Source organism: Polypterus senegalus, chromosome 4 (genome assembly GCF_016835505.1).
Source record: "Polypterus senegalus isolate Bchr_013 chromosome 4, ASM1683550v1, whole genome shotgun sequence".
NCBI lineage: Eukaryota > Metazoa > Chordata > Cladistia > Polypteriformes > Polypteridae > Polypterus > Polypterus senegalus.
Genome location: NC_053157.1, coordinates 62,778,463 through 62,799,888, shown reverse-complemented (window position 1 = coordinate 62,799,888; position 21,426 = coordinate 62,778,463). Strand labels below are relative to the sequence as shown.

Below are 21,426 nucleotides of genomic sequence, written 5' to 3'. Positions count from 1 at the left end.
TTATGATTTCTCTTGTCTGTAACAGTCTCTCTGATGCATGCATGATTCACTTTACCTAATACCCACTGTAAACCTGCTCATGAGGAAGTCTTAAGTTAGTACACAACTTTGTTCCTCTTCTCCATCTCCAATAGGCTCAATGCAACAGCACTTAGTCTTGGTCTGTACTAGTCCATTTCTCTAGGGACACACTGCAACAGTGTTAAAGTCAAAAGTTAGCCTTGTTACCGTAAATACGTACTAAGACCAGATTGCACTGTAGCTGACCCAATGAGACTTACAATAGGCCTGACTTAGAAAAGGAGATGAATGTGGACATATCAAATATAATGTCAAAAAACACCTGCTTTTTTAAGCTCCTATGAAAATCGGTGTCTAAACATTTAAGTTAAATGTGTTCTGTTTTTCATCAAAACAATCAGTCAATAATAATAATAATAAATTATAATTGTAATCTAATAATACAGAGACAGTAAATGGCAATGAGACCTAGGATATTTGCTTCTTGTATTTCTTGTCTTTTATTACAGTTTGGCAATTTTAACATAATTCTTTATCAGACTATAAGTTATTATTGGAGAAATCTAAAGAGAATGGAACAAAAATTTTGCATGCTTTCTTTTTGCCATTCATTTTATTTATTCTGGTTACACAGCTTACAAGCTTTTTTTCTGTTATAGTTAAAATGTTTAGTGAAAAACTCTACAAGTACATTAAAAAAAAATCTTTTTTAGATGTCATCTGTCACTGAAAATGGAGTCAGATCCTCTGGGAATCCAGCCAGAGAAAAAACCTATAAAAAGGTAAGCCTACTAATAATAGCAAATTAATTTTGTGTTTTTTCTTTTATAGCTGCAAAAACTATAAACAGTAATTATTTCCCACCTTTTAATAATTATTTCGGTTTAATGCATTAATAATATGCAGGTCTGGATTAAGACTAAATGGTGCCCCCTTACTGGATTGCAGACATCTGCATTTCACTTTCTTTCTCCAAGTCCTTGTTTTACCAGCTCTTCTATATTTTTAGTCTCATCTTTTATTTTCTCCAGTGCTTTGGTTAAAGGATCATTGCCCCCTTGTGAACTTTTAAACTCTAATTAGCTCTGAATACTAATTTTCCTGTTGTAAATTACTACCGAGCAGCTAAATGATCACATACTAAACCAAAGATCTCAATCTCAATTCCTGAATGGCCACTATGACTGCAGAGTTTCTGTCCAGCTACTTTCTTAATTTGCTTCCTTAATTTAATTGAGTTAGACTTTAAGTGACTCTTCTACATTGGGCCCTTGAGCAAGGCTCTTAACGTTTAATTGCATCGTCCTGGGTATGCCATTAATCTGCATCCAGCCCTGTAAACAGGTCCTCCAATTTACAGAGAACACTTGGGTGTTGGTGGTAGGATTGGCACTCCAGCCACTATAAAACACTTCACATTGTTCCAGTGTGATGCTGAGGTGCCACCTGCTGCACTCGGGTTCCAATCCAGGTGATTCAGCATGTGGTGGGTGCAGCAATGCACTAATTAACAGTGCATTACTCCAATCTACTACTAGTAATGGAACATATGCTTTGCTCTGAAATTCCATACAGTTAGTAAAATAGCATGTTTAATTAACATCAGTAATTGATTTCTAACTATAAAATTGGTTACATTGAATACCTGAAGCCAGAATCTTAAAAAGCAAGTCCGTTAAAATCAAGGCAACAATGTATATTCCAAAAGCTCCAGTAAATGGTTGCTAGTTAAGAAAATGGAATGAAAGCCTTCAAGCAATATGGCACTTAAGGATCTGAGCTTGAATTTCCTGTAAGGAACTATGTAATGTAGTGACTCCTAATCTGTTAGGCTACCTTGGGGTTTAGAGCTAATGACCAATTTCTCAGATTACTTTAATAAACAAAAAAGGGATTACATATGTTTGAGCTTATTCCTATTTTTACCTGCTTCTGATTGTCAACTATTGATTCAGATCTTTCAGTAAATATAGTACAAGCACAGAAATAAGGAGTGTGAGCTTCCGTATCAAAGCAGATCACTATTTTAGACGTAGTTAATGAAGGGTTGTTGATCAGTGTTTTATTCTATGCAGTATGTGTTGTTTCCTCTATTTGCCATATGGTTGTTGTCCTCAAATCAAAGACAGGAGGCTACAGAAATGACCCTGTGCCAACAGTGTTAGTGATGACAGACAAGACATTGTATATTAATTTTTTTTAAAGCAATGCTTTTGTATTTTGACCGATGTAATTTGGCTCCAGAAGACAACAGAAAGATAATGAGTGTTCATAACGCAAAGGATATAAATAAAAATTACCAAGGGCACCCACTAATCCAAGGATAAAGTCCTCCAGTCCCACCCTGCAAGGAGGGTATTCATACAGCATTTGTAGTTAGAACAGTCCTCATCTTGGCAGTCAGTACAGGACAGCAACAGAGGAGAAATGAGTGGCGCTTGAGTGGCTTTTTTTAAATAAGTTTAAAAGCCAAAACAGGGCTAATCTACTTAATAAATTAACCTTTATTTAAAAGTAAGGGCAGAAATGCCACCATGATTTTTATTACTACTTATACATAAATTGTACAACTCGTTTTGCAACAACTGATGTGCAGTTAAAATGTACAGGAATGGAAAAGTATGCCTTCTTACTGCCAGAATTACAGGACACCAATTGATAACCATTGCTGACTAAAATCAATTGCTATGATGAATTCCTCACCTCCATAAACCTGCATCAGTCCTGAACACCGCACATGCCATAAATGGTTTAAGAACTGTTGGTGTATCACTGGACCATATAGTATAAGTAAATATTATGTCTGGCAAAAATAAGTTGGATCCCTTAGAGCACCAACAATTTATGCAAGATTACATGCAGACCTTCATTTCTATCATCTCAACAGAATAATCAAGGAACTTGTATTAATTGAAAACAGCTGTAACAAATGTCATGTGTTTGTCTGAAATAACATTTACCAGCAATCATCCAGAAAAAACACACTAATAATGAAACACATAATTTCAGTTGGCAACAGTACAGGTCTTACAGAAGAAATGGTCTTAAAATTTTAATCTCATAGTGAAATATTATAATAATTTCTTTGCAATATCACAGTATTAATTTAAAAAAAAAAATTTAAAATGTATCTTCATCGTACAAACCTTTATGCAAATGCAGAAGCAATTCAAATGTAAGTTTAAGTGCACATTCATATCTTTATCCAAAGCTTAAAGGACTATATAGCATTCAGAAAAATGCATTGTGCAAAGTATGATTACCTGCTTTGCTGCTCTTATAATTGTATTTTTCCATCATTTTTAAAGTAAGATTATCTTCAAGTGAAACTAAGATTTTCCTTAATACATTTTTTAAAATATTTTTAAAACAGATTTATGTGAATGTATTTTTAAACCTTAAATAATTCCTTAATCAGAATGTATATATTCCATTTGCACAGGTTTGATCTGACAAATAAATCCACAAATGAATTTGTATTCTAGAATGGAAGTTTCTGTTGTTTTTGTACCTCCCAATATGGAAGTCAATGTTAGCAGATTTGTCTGATTTAGCTCAGACATTTCCAATCTCTTTTTAGAACTGCCTCACAGAAAATCTGTAAAATAACATATATTATTTGAACAAAATATATACAATCACAATTTCAGAAATCAAGCTTTAGGCTTTATTTTCTTGAGATCCTCTTTATTCTTTATGACTTTTGATAACCTTATATTCTCACTTGTACTTTAGCAATTATAACATGCATTAGGTACAACTGTGGTAGCCTGCTCTTGAAATGTGACATTACTAGCTTTTGGAGAGTACTTGACAATGATATCTTCTTATATAATACACTACCGTGGCTGTCCATTTGTCTGTCCAGGATTTTAAATCACCTGTAGCTCGCAAATCGTTTGAAATTTGGTACACATATACTACGTCACCTCAACTGTCCGCTTTCGGGATGATGATTTTCATTACTCTTTTTATTTTTATTTTATTTTATTGTAGAATCAACTCTTGGCAGCAGCGCTGCCGCGCGGTGCAGTGTACATAATTTGTCCTGATCAAATAAATCCTTCATCCCATGGGAGCCAGTCCACAAAAAATCCCTTTTCCAGTTCTTTAAATTTTCTAGTTCTTATATTTAAATAAAAGAGCTAGAACTCACCTGAGATCAGTCATTTTCTGTGCTTCTTCTCTGTGATGCCGAGGCCCTGCAATTATCCTCACCGACAGTCCACGCGGTAAATCAGGTCCTGAGTATTGTCATAATATGTGTAGATTGGCTTCTCGATCATCTCTCTTCCTCCTTTTTTTTCCCTTTTTACTTCCTTTTCCAGGCAAGATTTTACAATATCGCTGAAGTCAGTGACCTCTAAGGATGTTGAACCCCTTTCTTTCTTTTACTTCTGGGGCTAAAGAAACCTGACAATATCCCTTGGTTATATTCAGCATTTTGAGGAAAAAAGCATTGCCAAGCTTCTCAATTAAGTCATCCACTTGATGCATCAGGTAGGCCTCAAAGCAAGAGTTCTGGTTAAGTTTCGTGGAAGTCATTTCAGGGCTGCCAAGATCCATTAGGCTTCGGTATGATTGGACTTGACGAGGAGCTAATTCTTTGTTTAATAATGCACAGTTGTAGCATTTTTCTTACTTCTGGCTCAACTTCATTTAATTTAACCTTGTGTATACAGTAGGGGCACTCTTATCATGACTCCAGTTTCTGTGATAATGTTGTGCGTAATTAGGCTGGTTCTCTCTGGTTTGGTACTGAAAAAACCATTCAGTCACGCAGTAATGCAACTGTTTGGTCAGGTGTTAATTTGTCCCTGAAGTTGAGTGACTCTGTAAAGTGGGCGAGAATGTTTTCCTTGGGAGGACTGGGCACTGCTATTTCCTTCCAGGGTAGTAGTTTGCATGATGTTTTCTCTTGGACAGTCTCTGCAGTGGTTGGTTTACCATATAGTCTGCAATTCCCTTGTGCTCCTTCATTTCATAGGGACCCCACCAGTGTGCTTGGAATTTGGATTGGGCGGTGAGAACCAGTATTATATAACACATGCCCCTGGCTGGAGTGGCTCCATGATTGTATAACCAAGCCTGCATCCACAGAGCTGCTACTTAGTGGGATTAGACCAAAAGCCGGACACGGATGAAGTGCTCAGGCAATTGCGTGTTATCAACAGCAAAAACAACAACATTAATTTCTATAGCACATTTTCTTGCAAAGGATATAGCTTTAGAATATGTCAAAGAAATAGTTACAAGCAAAGAAGAACACATGAAAAATAAGTATAATAATAAATAGCATACAACAATAAATAATGCACGCTTGCATTTGATGGATAAATAATTAACGAAGTATAGTCCTTAACTATAGAACTAGAATGCCACCACAAAAGAACCAGAAAATAAAATGGAAAAAGAAAATGGGGAAAAAATAAAGGTTAATAATGATTGCAGATTCATTTAAGAATATGCTAATTCTATTCATATCAACTTTATTAGTAAAATTAAGATGTAACTACAAAAAAGCCAATTTAAAATAATGTATTTTTTTTTAATGATATATGGTGTTAGCCTGGCATATTTCTATTGATAATGTATTCCAGATTTTTGGTGTCTAACAGCAAAAGGCTGCCTTACCACATCTTTTAAGTCTGGCTTTTGGAATACTTCTTTTAAGGTTGGATCTTGGCATGGGAAATATTCTTAAATGTTTACAGATTGGTAATCTTGCTCCTTTCATGCCTCCTTGACCAAGTCTAAAGTACCTCTTGGCTAATTGGGTTTTACTGACATTTTACACTGAGTATTTTTTCGTATAACTTTAGTGTTAGACCAATTACAACAAATAATAAATGCATTGATGGAGCAGGATGGATAATCATTCAGAAATGCTCAAAATTGTGTAGTCAATGATTGGATATTCTCGTGCATCCCTGTGTATACAGGTAGGGTGGTATTATCTTTAGTAAATTATTGTGAACGAAGAAAGCGATTAACAACAATGGTGATGTTGATGCTGTAATCAATTTAAAGCCAGCACCATGCAGCCATTTGTAAAAGCATATCCTGTGTGAGGGGAGGACATGAAAGCAGATCACACAAGAGGACAATAACATTTGCTACAAGTTCATCCACACTACATTGGCTTGTCTAAGTTGGGCAAGTGGTATTTATGTGCCTGGATTCCTCACATTTGTAGCAGCAGACAACTGGAGGAGACTTCTCCTTTAAAAATTCTGTTGTGTCAGCTTCCTGTGATATGGGAGGGACATCCGGGCTTTCTTCGTTTTGTTGACTTTGACTCAGATTTTTGTAATACAATGCTATTCAGTTAATCCAATGAGCTGCTTCATTTTTTTCTAAGATTGGTGATGTACCAGCCTGGAAAGAGGCTCAGGGAGAACATGTGTTAAAAAATCATAAGCCACATTTTTCATAAACCTTTGTTTTGTATTTTTGTCTAGGCACAGCCATCACTCTACCTCTCCCCATAGGTTGAATGCTTGTGCCCAGGCAGAATGACTTCCATCTAATTGCCACTCGTGATATTTTCTTGCTGGGATGTCTTGGGTGTGTCAGAATCTTTTCCAAGACCTTCTCATAGTTATTTGCAGCATTCACAGTAAAATTTTCATTATTATATAAGTCAGTATTGATCTGATTTAACAGCCAGTTTATCAAAGTGTAAATGATAAACACATTATTATCATTATTTTTTAATGTTCAAGTCAAGCTGAAATTGCTGAGTAGCAAGAGGAGATGATGCTTAAGAGGTAATTAGGGAGAGTACAGGGGTTATAAACCTGAACATAAACTGCCCACATCAAGGAGGATTAACTGGAAAGGCTGAGCAAATTATAATCTGCAGGTTTTAGATTTAAAATTGCTAGAACAAATTGTTTAAAATGATGACAAAATCATGTAATGTCATTTAGGTTTTCTGTGCAAAAAAGTTAAACGTTTCACTGACTGTTCAATTTTATTTTCTGTGATATAGATACAAGTAGGTTTGATTATAGATATATATTGCAAATTATGGATGTCCTGTTTTGCCAGTCTGATTATAACAAAAAGGCACAATGAGCTTTGATTTATCTTGCATTAAACAAACATACTGACAGAAAAACATCAAGTAAGCCTAATATGATGTCACTGAATTGGAATCTCAGGTCACAATTTGCATAGAACACAAAAATGAACTTTAGAACATAAAAAAAGCTTTGACAAGAACAAGACATTTATCCCAACATTTTTTGTGAGCTGTGAGAATGAAGTGACTGCAAGGCCAGCCACCATGGTCACTTCAATATGGCGCAAAAAAGATTTCTTTTTCAGCATTGATTAAAATTCTAGCATGGCCTAATAGACTTGAGGTTTTAAACTGTATGCGTTTTCTGTATGTTTCCTTTCAAATTTAACTTCAGGCATTGTACCATGTTGCAATGTCTGAATGGATAGGCCTTCCTGCCCTGAACAGGAATGAAAAGATTGCATCTTGGACTGAGAATAGACCGGTATTGTAACTTAATTATTATAGATCAGGACAAAGCACCATAAATAAAGGAGATTAACTTAATTATTGAATTTATTATTTATTCAAACAAATCAATTAAAGATCATTCAAAAGTGTTGAAAAGACAAACATACAATAAAAAAGGAAAATGCCAAACAGTGTAGAAGCCACAATAATAAAATACAGTTAGGAGGAATGGGCCTAACAATTATAAAGGCCAAAATACCAGCAATAATGAACGCCAAGCAATGCCAAAGGCCAGAAATATAAAATAGGCCAAACAATACTTATAGGCCAAAAGTAGAAAGTATGCCAAGTAATGGTTAAAGGTTAAACAATACAGTTTATAGCAAATGAAAGCCAACATTTCAAGAACTAACAAAACCAAACCTGTCTCAATACTAATCTCAATATAAACAGGAAAGACGCAATACAAAACTAACATAATAAATGGACAAAACTCAAGACGAGAACATAGCCCCCGTCCAGCAAATCCGAGACAAGTAGAGGTAGAGCCTGACAACAATAGCCATGCTTATCCACTAGACAATTTCCTATTTGTAAGATGTTCACTAAATACTAATTAGGAATTGTTTTGGTAGTACAGAAACACAATATACTAGATCTGACCTTTGAAGTGCATTGTATGGCTTATGGATAACCATTTCTTGACTTGTATTAAATACAGTGTGCTGTACAACTCAAAATCCTTTTAAGTTTATTTTCTTCAGTAAACTGTGTGTGGACATTAGGCAACGGGGATTCCCAAATTCTCTCATAAAGTGTACAAACGTGTAAAACCTCACCATTGTGCCTGCAAATTTAATATTTATACTTCTTTCATGTAACACTACAGAAACATTAAACTTTTTACTTCTGTGTATCTGCCCCAGTCTGGCTTTAGCCCAGGGTAATATGTAAATGTTTTGTGAAATCTTTTGTACCCACTGTAGTCCAGTCAACCTAGATTAATATCATCTGTTAAAGTAAGCAGCTTGCCTAGTTTGTAATTATCTAGATCAGGGGTCTCCAACACGTCACTCACGAGCTACAGGTAGCTTGCAACCCTTTTCCAAGTAGCTCGCCAAAGGGTTAATGAATCGTACATGAATTTGATAAGTCAAATTTAATTAGTTACTTGGCAAACCAACTTACATGAATGTCCAATTAAATTCATAGGTGTCCCATCCCCTTCTTACACAAAATGATTATTTGCCAATTAGTTGTCAATCAAACAGTTCCACTGCTGTCAAGCTTGATGAGTCAGTGGTGATGTGAGATGGGCAGCAACCATGGCCGCGGCAGGTACCCATACCAAGAAGAGGATAAGAACATACTATTTTCATGAAGAGTGGTAAGCAGAATTTTGTTTCACAAATGTAAAGAAGTGTGTGTGTCTGATCTGCGGTACAAACGTGTCAGACGGTAAGGTCCACAGCAACTTTTCAGAGGAATTTCCTGAGGGTAGCAGTCTATGAAAAGATAAGATAAAGGAGCTGAAAACAATGCTCCAAAGACAAGTTTCTGTTCACCAAACCTACAAAGGCGGCCAATGCAGCAACAGAGGCCTCGTTTAAAGTGGTGCATATCTTAACGAAGCACAAAAAGCCCTTCACCAATGGCAGGACTGTAAAGGAGGCTATGATCGCGGTGGCTGAAACGTTGTCTGCTATTGCCAATGTACAACTTGGTGCAAATACTTTGGCAAGGAGAGTGTCTATGCTGTCTGTGGATGTGGCAAAACTGCTGGAATCGGATATGCAGAGGTACAAATGGTTTTCAATTCAGTGTGATGAGTCTGTCAACTCCAGTGATAAAGCCCAGCTGGCTGTTTCCATTCGGATGGTATTTGGTGACTTTTCCACCAAAGAAGAGTTTTTGACCTTACTTCCATTGGAAAATATAACCAGGGGAGTTGATATTTAGAGTGCAGTGAAGAACTACTTTGTAGAAATAAAGATCCCTGTTAAAAAGCTGGTGTCTGTGACAACTGACGGAGCACCTGCTATGACATGTTGTCACTCAGGATTTATTGTGCACTGCAAAGTTTCTGAACTATCATTGCATCATTCACCAAAAGGCAATATGTGCAAAAGTTATGGAATTTTACCATGTTGTGGCGCCTGTTAAGATCATCAACTCCATTCAAGCAAAGGCAAAGCAACACTGGAGCTTCAAGCTGTTCCTGGAGGAATGCTCTGCAGAGTATGGGGATCTCCTTCTCCACACTGAAGTCAGATGGCTAAGTCGGTGTAAGATACTGAAGTGCTTTCTTTCCTTGCTGGGTTAAATCAAGGCTTTTATTGAAACGAGGGAGGAAGATACCACACTATTATCTGATGCAGAGTGGCTACTTGATCTTGGTTTCCTGACAGATGTAACTGAGAAAATTAACCACCTGAACCTACAGTTACAAGGGAAAGATAAAAACATGTCTGATATGATTAGTGCTGTTAAGGCATTCAGTGCAAAACTGTCATTGTACATCCAGCAAGTAGAAAAACAAAAGGTTTCAGCACTTCCCCTCCGTCTCAAAGATGTTGGAAAGTCACACAGGTGCAGCCATCGTTTTAAATGTTTCCAAGTATTGTGACCTGTTGTCGTGGTTTGGACAGAAGTTTGCGGACAGGTTCAGTGACTTTGAGAAACTTGAGCCCTGTGTGACATTTATGGCCAACCTTTCATGGATGTGGACATAAGTGAGATTTCAGGACAGATGGCTGAACATTTTTGTGTTGATGCTGTAGTAATAGAAATTGAGGTTATAAACTTTCACAATAATGTGCAGTTTCAACAGCATTCTCGGCATTTCTGGAGCTTTGTAGAGCCAGATAACTATAAGAATCTTCACCAAGCAGCTCTGAAAATGTTTGTTTGGGTCTACATGTCTCTATGAGTCTGCCTTTTCTGACATGAACGTCATGAAATCAAAGTTCAGAACAAGGCTGACAGACGAACATTTAAATGACTCCGTAAGAGTGAACTTAAGTGGCTACACTCCACCATACACCTCTCTTGTTGACTCTATGCAGTGCCAGTCATCTCACTAACTAAAAAGCACATCACACATGCAACTGGACCTGTGAATACTGTTGTGAAGTGAAACAGTGACATGTAACAAAATGACAAATGAGTAAGGAATATCTGTATATTTATAATTGCATTGTTTTGTTTTGACAGCATTTATGTTTTAATTTAATAGTGTAAGATACACTAGAAAATACATACAGACATACAAAATGCACTTGCAGGTGAACTAAATGCTTTTTGTGATGTTTTAATGTAAAATGTTCAGGCAGAACATTTGCCTGAACTTATTGAGTTTGTTTGGGTTGAAATAAGCTATGAGAATAAACGTTAGAACACATGAGTAGCTCTCGGCCATTTTCATTTCTTAAAAGTAGCTCTCTCTAAGGGGGGGGTTTGGGGTGGGGAGAAATGTTGGTGGCCCCTGATCTAGATCATTTTTAAATAAAAAAAAAAAACTGACTAGCACTAACACCTAAGGGACCCACATTTAACATCACCTAATTTTGACAAAGTTCTTCACACTGTAATTAATTGTTTTAGTTTTTAGTTTGACTGCAAGCCTCTAATGGTGGGGTTCCTTATGAAAATTCAAGATAAATAATGACACATAAGTACAATCTAGATAAGAACAGGCCATTCAGCCAAACTCGCCAGTCCTATCCACTTAATTCTACTAAAAAAACATCAAGTCTAGTTTTGAAAGTTCCTAAAGGCTTACTGTCTACAAAGCTACTTGGTATCTTATTCTAAGTGTCTATGGTTCTCTGTGTAAAGAAAAACTTGCTAATGTTTGTGTGAAATTTACTCTTAAGTTTCCAACACTGTCCCGTGTTCTTGATGAGTTAATTTAAAAATAACAGTCTCGATCCACTGTACTAATTCTCTTCATAATTTTAAACATGTCATGTCACCTCTTAATCTTCTTTTGCTTAAACTGAAAAGGCTCAGCTCTTTTAATCTTTCTTCATAATTCATCCCCATTAGCCCTGAAATCAGCCTAGTCATTCTTCTCTAGACCTTTTCTAGCCATGCTATGTCCTTTATGTAGCCCGGAGACCAGAACTGCACACAGTACTCCAGATGAGGCCTCACCAGTGTGTTATAAACCTTGCGCATAACCTCCTTGGACTTTTACTCCACACGTCATGCTATATAACCTAATATTCTGTTTGCTTTCTTAATGGCTTCTAAACACTGTTGGTAAGTTAATAGCATAGACTCCTAAATCCTTCTCATAAGGTGTGCTCTCGATATTCAGACCTCCCATTGTGTATTCAAACTTAACATTTTTACTTCCTTGTGTAATACTTTACATTTACTGACATTAAATGTCATCTGCCACAAATTTGCCCAAGCCTGTATGATGCCCAAGTCCTTCTGTAATGATTTAATAGATTCCAAATTATCTGCCAATCCACCTATCTTGGTATCATATGCAAACTTAACCAGCTTGTTACTTATATTCCTATCTAAATCCTATATATATATATATATATATATATATATATATATATATATATATATATATATATATATATATATATATATATATATATATATATATATATATATATAAAATAGCAATGGCCCTAGCAGTGACCCCTGTGGAAGACCACTCTTAACATTAGCCAATTCTGATAAGGTTCATCGCACCATCATCCTCTGCTTCCTGTGTCTGAGCCAATTCTGCACCCATCTAAAAACATCACCCTGAACTCCCACTTCTTTTAGTTTGATGCCAAACCTTTCATGCGGCACCTTATCAGATCCTTTCTGACGGTGAAGATAAATAATATATGCTCCATTTAATCATATCCTTTTGTTGCTTCCTCATAGAATTCCAGCATGTTAGTAAAACATGACCTCCCTCTTCTGAACCCATGCTGACTGTTCAGAAAAACTCCTGTACTTGCCATGTGTTGCTTAATCTTAACCTTAATAATTCCTTCCATTATTTTTCCTGTAACGCAGGTTGTTACTGGCCTATAGTTGCTTGGATCTGCCCATTCACCCTTTTTTAATAACGGGATAATATTTGCCAATTTCTAGTCCTTCAGAATCTTCCCAGCACACAGTGACTTCCTAGAATATGTGTCAATAGTTTACATATGTACTCTCTAGCCTCCTTAAGAACTCGAGGGTAAATATTTTCTGGTCCTGGTGATTTGTTTGATTTCAGCCTAAAAATGCTTTTAATAAAATTCTTTAGTTTCATCCTCATAATGTCCTTGCATATTAGTGAAATAGACTCTCCTCAGTCTAAACCAATGTTAACTTTAAGCTGGCAAACCTATACTTAACATTTGTTGCTGAGGCTGGTCTTTAAAAGAAAAGTTTGATATTTTTGAAATCTAAATTTATTTTTCACAATCAAGAGTGAAGTTCAAGTGAATTTTTAATTTGTCAAAGAATTTACACAAATTCTCGTTTTACGCCATCAATGTCACACTATGAAGAAAATGAAAAATGTATCATCATTGCTAAAACTTAACTTGTATAAGATGGAGTATACCAATGAGGAGTTACAGCAGATTGAAGATGAAAGGAGAAAGAGAGAGACATAACAGGAAAGCCTGACCGAAGAAACATTAAATCTTGAAACTACACTGAGACTCTGGACAATTGGAACTGGGTGGCTCGTGTGGAAAATATAAAATAATGCCCATCATGTACAAGTGTCTTTGTTACTGTGAGTTTAGGGCGTACTGTTGCTATAAAGTCTATATGGAGTGTTTATAAAGCAGTATATAAAGCAGTAATTTATTTTAATGTAGGGGATGATTTTCCAGCCACCATTAATAATAAAGGTCTGGAGACAATTTTCCATTTCTCACAATTAAGCTAAAAGAATAAAGGATCTTTGTGTATTGGTCTTATTAGCTGCAGTGGCACATTACTTAGTGTTGACACGTCAAAGCTTCAAGTGAATGTGTTTAGTTTGCACATTTTACAGGATTTGTGTGGGGATTTCCCTGCGTTGTCTGATTTGTTTCCCATAGTCCATAGATTTGCATTCTACAATGAGGCTATGCAATTTTTTCATAAGTTTATTGAAATTATTCTAATTTGTGATGAAGCTTCTGTAATACTCTCTGTTACATACATGAAAACAGCACCCACACCAGTCACTGTGAATGGATGAGTGCACATTCATTTTTGCTTCCGGAAAGATGTTGCCAAGACTCTGTGATAAATGTTCATAACTTCCATCTTCATTTTTTTGACGTTAACACACCTCAGAACTGCAGAAGGCGTGTTTTCTAAACTCAGAATCTTTGTCACTTTCAAGTGAACATATTTAATATGTGTAAAGGTTTTTGTTTCATGTTTGCTCTGGTGCCCCATGGACAGTCATTCTAAGACACTGAAGGAGGCAGTTTTATTTATTTATTTTTTTAGATTTATAAATAATTGTTCCTTTGACTTACATTTCTTGGAAAAAATCATATATGTCAACATTGTAATATGATCGCTTCAAAAATACCACACTTGTATAAGTTTGTACAAGTTTAATATTTGCTTCCATTAATTTTCCAGAAATACAAGTTAGACTAATTAAACCTGATCAAATTTTGTATATAATGGAATGACATTTTGGTAGTTTCCAGTTCTTAGGAATTTCCCCAGAATATAATAATTTACATGACATGTATGTCAAGGTTTATTTATATAATCACTTTACTTCCTTGCACCCCTTTGGATTAATATTATCTGTTTTTGATGATTTATTTGATTTAGGCCTTTTCAATTCATATGATTCTTTTGTCTCTGTAACCTCCAAAGAATTAAGTGTTACATTTAATATTTTCTACAACTACTAAGGGGTTTATACCTTCTTTGAGAGGGGACTGAAAATATAATTTGAGAGTATTTTGATATTTCCTGCTTTGTATATTTTATTTGTCTCTTTCTGTCTATAATACATTTGACCTCTTTGAATATTTTCTTTGAGGTGAATTTTGCCTTTAAACAATCTTCTGTAAAATTATATTTCTAACTCATTTATCTAACATTTGCCGATAAGGCCTACATTAGTTCTAGAGTTATTACAACTTCCTGTTTGGCTATATGGCTGTGAGACATGGGTGCTATCCTGTGACTGCAGATGAAGACTGGACTCCTTTGGTACTATATCTCTTCGGAGGGTCCTTAGGTACTGCTGGTTTGACTTTGTGTCAGACGAGGGTTGCTCATGCTCCTTGAATGAGACTCTACGGCCATGTGGCGCTTCCCTGATGGTGATCCGGCTCACAGGATCCTTGTTTTTGTGAACCCAAGTAGATGGACCAACCAAAGGGGATGCTCACATAACACCTGACTGTAGCAGATAGATGGTCATTTCCAGAGGGTGGGACCGGACTGTGTGTTTGCCTGGGGGGTTGCCAAGCCAGGATCCCAAGCTGTTATGTTATATGGTGGAGGTGGCACTGTGCTGGTGCATGCTCCCCAACCTGGCCTGACCTGTTATTAGTTTCATACAGGTTATACTGAAACATTTTTATTTAGTACTAGCAAAATACCCGCGCTTCGCAGCGGCAAAGTACTGCCTTAAAATTTTTATTAAGAAGAAAATTAAACCTTTTTAAACTGAGGGAAAATATACCAACAATTATTTGTTAAGGATCTCTTTGTATACCACATTGTGAGTTCGGCCCTCCGGTTGTAATATGACCAAGCTGTGCGCTGAGCTTACTCTTGAGCATGCAACGTACAGTTGGCCATGTGAACAGTAATCTTGTTTCAAATCTCACAGCTTGTATTGCTGCTGTCATAATCGGTTTGAGTTTCATGGTTTGTTTCAATTACGACAGTATTTGTAGGACTTGTGTTGAAGAAACATTTGGCATCTTTTAAGCATTGTAAGTATACAACCCGTTTCATCGATAACTTCACATCCAGCTTTTGAGAGTTTAAACATTCATAAACATCAAAGTGTCCAGTACTGAAATCGTCACCTGTGAATCTAAGATGTTTAAGAGGCATTGGCAGTTGTCGAAAGGTGTAAAATATTTGGCCATTTCGGTACACTTGAAAGTGACATCCGAACAATTCAGCAGCAGCCATCAACTCACATGCAGATCCATAGGTGAAGGGCTTAAGCATTTCACTCTTATAGTGCTCCTGTGTAGTATAATTATCTCCTGTACCGTCATCAGTCCACACCTTTAACCTGTCCCAGTCATTCAATACATAAGACACAATGTTCCTCCGGATATCAAGAGTGAGCCTGATATGGCTGTGCAATATGTAACAAAGAGAATAGAAAAGGTAGGTGCCATCTCTGGGCATGGAAACCACTCGGTAAGTGACAGTTCTTTGATCGATGGTGATCACCTCGATAGACATGTTAATGGGGGTACGGTTGGAATGTTAAAGGAAATGGGTACCTGAACAATGTAAAGTAAGTCTAAAATACCTACACAATAAATATAATCGTAATAAATGAACAATAAAACAGCGGAGAAGCCGTGGATTAAATAAAAAGGTAAAAAGTAGTTATCAGCAGGGAGACGTGAATCCTGTGGCGAAGCAAGGAAGGGAATGTAGAGACTGGAGCGATGGACGGCCTTAAATAGGCAGGCAGCCAACAACGTGGGAGGCGTTGGGATGGGGGACCCAACGCCGCCTCACACGGTGAACGAGCTACAGGCTATGGATGTATATATGTACGTAAGTAGGATTCAGTTAGCGTTGGGAACCCGCGTACCAAATTTCTTGAAGATGGGCCCATAAGTAACAAAGACCGTTGAAAAGTTCAATATGGCAGCCTACAGTGGCATCATACAACCAAAATAAGTACATACATTGGTTTCGATTAGCGCAGGGAAGCTGCCTACCAAATTTCGTGAAGATGGGGCCATAAATAAGAAAGTTCAACATGGCGGACGTTGTCGACCGTTATGACCGTTACGCGTAGAATTTCGAAATGAAACCTGCTTACCTTTTGTAAGTAAGCTGTAAGGAATGAGCCTGCCAAATTTCAGCCTTTTACCTACAAGGGAAGTTGGAGAATTAGTGACATTGGAAAGTTCAATATGGTGGCCAACAGTGGCGTCATACCATCGAAATAAGTACGTACTTCGGTTTCGGTTACCACAGGGAAGCCGCCTACCAAATTTCGTGAAGATGGGGCCATAAATAAGAAAGTTCAACACGGCGGCCGTTGTCGACCGTTATGACCGTAACGTGTAGAATTTCGAAATTAAACCTGCTTAACTTTTGTAAGTAAGCTGTAAGGAATGAGCCTGCCAAATTTCAGCCTTCTATCTACACGGGAAGTTGGCGAATTAGTGAGTGAGTCAGTGAGGGCTTTGCCTTTTATTAGTATAGATTTTTTAATTCAGCTAATGCTTAATTCTTTACTAATCCACCAATTAGTTGTTTTAAATTTGTACTTCTAAATATTGTGTTAAACTAGGTTGTACAGTATGTGTTATATTTTTAATTATTTCTGGCTGCTCTTTTACGGTCCCATACCTGTTCGTTTCTCTTAGACTTTGTCTCAGCTGCTCAAAATTTGAAGGAATAAATGAAGTTAAATTATTTTAAATTATCTGTATATTCACAGTTAAAATACTGCTGATCGTCAGTTCCTAATGATTCAATAACCTCAAAAATGTGAATTCTATCTTGATTATTTCAGTATACAGGCGTCATCCTTTGACATGCTCGGTTAAAACATAATCATCTATGAACTTCTGCACAATAAAGTCACCAGTGTTATGTTAACACTATGTCATGACCGTAATTCGTTCCAAAATGCTGGTCGTGACCTGAACGTAATTTCCCCATAAGATTGTATGTAAATACAATTAATCCATTCTCGACCATACAAACTTATGTAAATATATATATTTTTTAAGCACAAAAATACAGTAGTTAATTATACCATAGAATGTACAGTGTAATAGTAAACTAAATGTAAAAACATTGAATGACACTGAGAAAACCATGAACAACAGAGAAAACTAACATTGTAAGAGTTTGCACTAGACCCTTATGAACCACTTGCTGTAAACACTTTTTTTATGAGTTTTAAGCACAGGGAAAAAAAAATTCAATGCCACTTCTCTTGCGACACTTCTCTAACCATGCTGTACTGGCTTTAAATTCCTCACCTTCGCACTCGAAGAAGGATTTTTTTTCAGCAAAGCGCCATTAATCTTTGCGGATTTCTCGCATATGATCGCCTCGCTTACGTTATCCCCTGGAAGTTGCATCTCGTTCCACCACACTAGCCACAGTTTTTGCACCTCTTCCAGCACTTGAGGCCTCTGCTTGGTTAACTGTAACTCCTTTTGCAACATCAGCTGCTTTGTTAGGCCCTGTATATGCAAACAAAAGAAAATGGGAAACGGAGAATGGGAAATCAATGGCGCGTACAAACATGCGTAGGGAACTGGCCGTCAGTGTTTTTGTTCGCAACCAGAGCATTTGTTCGTGAACAGATGCAAAATTTTGGCAAACTTTTTGATCGTAACCTGATTTATACATGCTCGGAAACGTTGATGACCAGAGCTTCTACTGTATATGAAAAATAGTATTTACTGTAAATGTATTATGACATGTGAGTCACTGTCTTGCACCCCAGAACATGAGGCTGAGTCTCAGTACTTTAGCAAAACCAACTTTATTCAACTTGAAACAGGAACAGCAGGGTTATTTATTGCAGCAGAAGATACTACTCTCCTATAAACAGACACAGCAAAATAATCGTGGCCAGGTCAGTGGCCAAATTATACTGTTCCCTGCATTTATAATGTCCCTTGCATCACCCATTGGCGACAGGCATGTATAGCGCAATCTCGGTGGGCTTGTAGTTGTTTCCGCGGTGCTGTGCTGCAAACCTGTGGTTGCCTTGGCAACAGACAAGCAGTCCTCCACAGACATGGCAGGCACACTTCAGTGAGCCGTCCCATTGTGGGGGTCCTTAAATAGTTCAGAAACCTTACAGTAGTTTTATGCATCACTTCAACTCTATAGGTATTAATGTAACATTGACTCATTTGCCATGTGCAGTGCTCCACTATTTCTGGAATTTTTCTAGATTATATTCAAGTGATATAAATCTCCCTTTACTCTGACTTCTCCATCTAAACTTGCTTTCTTGATATGGTTACTACATTGTATATTGACGCTGTTACTTACATTAGGGTTCAGTAAAATAATTATGATGATGTACCTCTATTCCAGCAGATATCGCTTCATATAAACTTATTTTATGCATGGTTGCCTGAACACCATTGTCATCTCTCTCAACTTTCTTATCTATATAAAATGCTACAAAGCCAGTGAGCTCATACCCAAATTGTGTAGTGTTATTCTAGTTTACTGATGCAGCATTTGAGCCTTTAGTATTAATAATAATAATAATAAAATTTATTTATATAGCACCTTTCCCATGCTCAAGGCACTTCACAGAGTTTAAGAAAGAATGGCAGGTTATACAGTATATAGCATTGTACTAAACCAAATAAATAAATAAGAGTAAGATAGTAAATTTAGAGAAAAGCCTAATAGACAACATAATTGATGATCTAGCACACACACACGTTACATGAGCATCTTGACGTAGAGGTAAACTGAAAGAAGGGTAATAAAGTCAGGCAGAGCTGAAAGCCTTCCTGAACAGGTGAGTTTTGAGTTGTTTTTTAAAAGAATTCATGGAGTCAGCTGATCTGATTAATTTCTGTAGGTCATTCCAGAGTCTGGGCGCTATACAGCTGAAGGCCCTGTCATCCACGGAGTGTAGATTAGTGTGGGGCACAAGATTGCCAGAATCAGAGGACCTTAGTGTGCAGACAGGCACATAGTGATGGAGAAGGTCACTGATGTAGTTTGGCGCAGGTTATTTAAGGCTTTGTAGATTATTAGTAGGATTTCATATTTGATTCTGTAAGACACAGGGAGCCAGTGAAGGAGCAGGATGGGTGTGATGTGCTTGCTGCTGCTGGTTCAGTAAGGACTCTTGCAGCCGAGTTTTGAATAAGCTGGAGCTGTGATATAAGATTAGAAGGGCACCTGCCAGTAGGAATTACAATAATGATGCAGGATGTGATAAAAGCATGGACAAGTTTCTCAGCATTAGAAAAGGAGAGGAAGGAGGAACACGGATATGTTAAGGAGGTGAAAGTAAGAAAGTTTCTTAATGTGATTTATGTGGCTGGAATAAGAATGGGAGGAATCAAAAATGACACCAAGATTCTTTGCAGTAGAGGCAGGTCTGATGAGATCACCGCCAAGATGACTGGGAAGGAGCTCATTTTATTAAGTTGCATTTAATCCCAATTTGCAGGAGTTCAGTTTTGTTGCAATTTAATTTTAAAGAGTTCTGCTCCATCCAGGTTTTAATTTCACTGAGGCAGTTGTGAGCTGAGAAAGCTCTGATGAAGTTCCACTTTTAACATTGAAATAGAGTTGAGTATCATCTGCATAAAATGATAACCCAGTCCAAGCTACAAATAATATGGCCAAGGGAAGCATATAAATACAGAAAGAAGAGGCCGAGGACAGAGCCCTGAGGAACTCCTTGTGTGACTGGCTGAGCTGGATCTGCTGTTGCCAAGACTAACAAACTCTTGCCTATCAGTCAGATAGGACTTGAACCACTGGAGGGCAGTGCCAGAGATACCCAGCATGTTCTCCATTCTGGACAGTAGAATGTCATGTCTGACAGTGTCAAATGCTGCACTGAGGTCTAACAGAATTAATATGCTGGTTTGTCCAGAGTCTGCTGCCATAAGCAAATCAACGGTTACCCATAGCAGAGCAGTTTCACAGCTGTGCTGCGCCCTGAAACCCGACTGAAAGGGTTCCATCAAATTATTAGAGTTAAGTAATTGGTGAGTTGGGAAGCTACAACACGCTCAAGAACTTTTGACAGAAAGGTAAGTGGGAAATAGGCGAAATTGTTAAGATTGTCAGCATCAAGACCAGACTTTTTTAACTTTGGGGTTACAGAAGCGATTTTAAAAGTGAGCTGCACAGAGCCAGTGTCAAGGGATGAGTTTATTATTGTTGTAACAGTCTGGATTATGGCATGAAGGCAGGATTTAAGTAGTGTGCTGGGGATGGGGTCCAGTACACAAGTAGTGGGCCCCATCTTACAAAGCAGGTCATTAACAAAAGCAGATGTGACTGGTGAGAACTTAGAGAAGGAACTGGATGGAGTGGGAAAACAGGGAAAGATATAAACAGATGATGTATTTATGTTAGTTGAATTATTTAGATCTTTAATTTTGTTACAGACAAAGTGGAGGAATTTCTCACAGACTTCAGTAGTTGGGCCAGATGCGGGTTCAAGTAGTTTATTAACTACAGAGAACAAAACCTTTGGGTTGCCATGGCCACTTTCTGTTATTTTGCCATAATGGGTGTTCTTGGCAGCAGTTAGTGCTTCTCTGTAAGCTGTTTGGTAGTCGGAGAAATCCTGGATGTGCATGATGAGACCAGACTTGCGTGACATTCTCTCAAGGCATCGGCCAGCTGCTTTCATAAATCGCAATTCTGAGTTATACCAAGGAGCTGAACTCTTAAAGGAAACCTCCTTATGTTTTAAAGGAGTTGTTTTATCTAATGCTGAATGTAGGGCTGAGTTATAGTGGTCAACAAGACTATCTAGTGTTGATGAAATGGGTGAAGACAGTAAAAGATCCGAAATGGATCCAGAAAGAACAGAGGGGCAGATATTTTTAAAGTTTCTGTAAGAAATTTGTTGTTTACAGGTAAGAGGAGGGAGAGATCATCCATCCATTATCCAACCCGCTATATCCTAACTACAGGTACACAGGGGTCTGCTGGAGCCAATCCCAGCCAACACAGGGCGCAAGGCAGGAGAGATAATGAGACAGTGAAAAGTACCGCTT

General features: G+C 37.4%; 1 protein-coding gene across 3 annotated transcripts in view; it reads left to right on the top strand.

The window, feature by feature from the left end:
* Positions 1 to 21,426, top strand: part of pip5k1bb (phosphatidylinositol-4-phosphate 5-kinase, type I, beta b) — a 193,581-nt gene that overhangs the window by 92,727 nt on the left and 79,428 nt on the right. For 2 of the 3 annotated variants that reach the window (XM_039750765.1, XM_039750764.1), the window contains one exon: positions 735 to 803. In XM_039750765.1, coding sequence (XP_039606699.1) covers positions 735 to 803 — 69 coding nt within the window. Of the gene's footprint in view, positions 1 to 734; positions 804 to 4,349; positions 4,522 to 21,426 lie in introns of those variants that run through there. The other variant, XM_039750766.1, reaches the window with a different exon arrangement.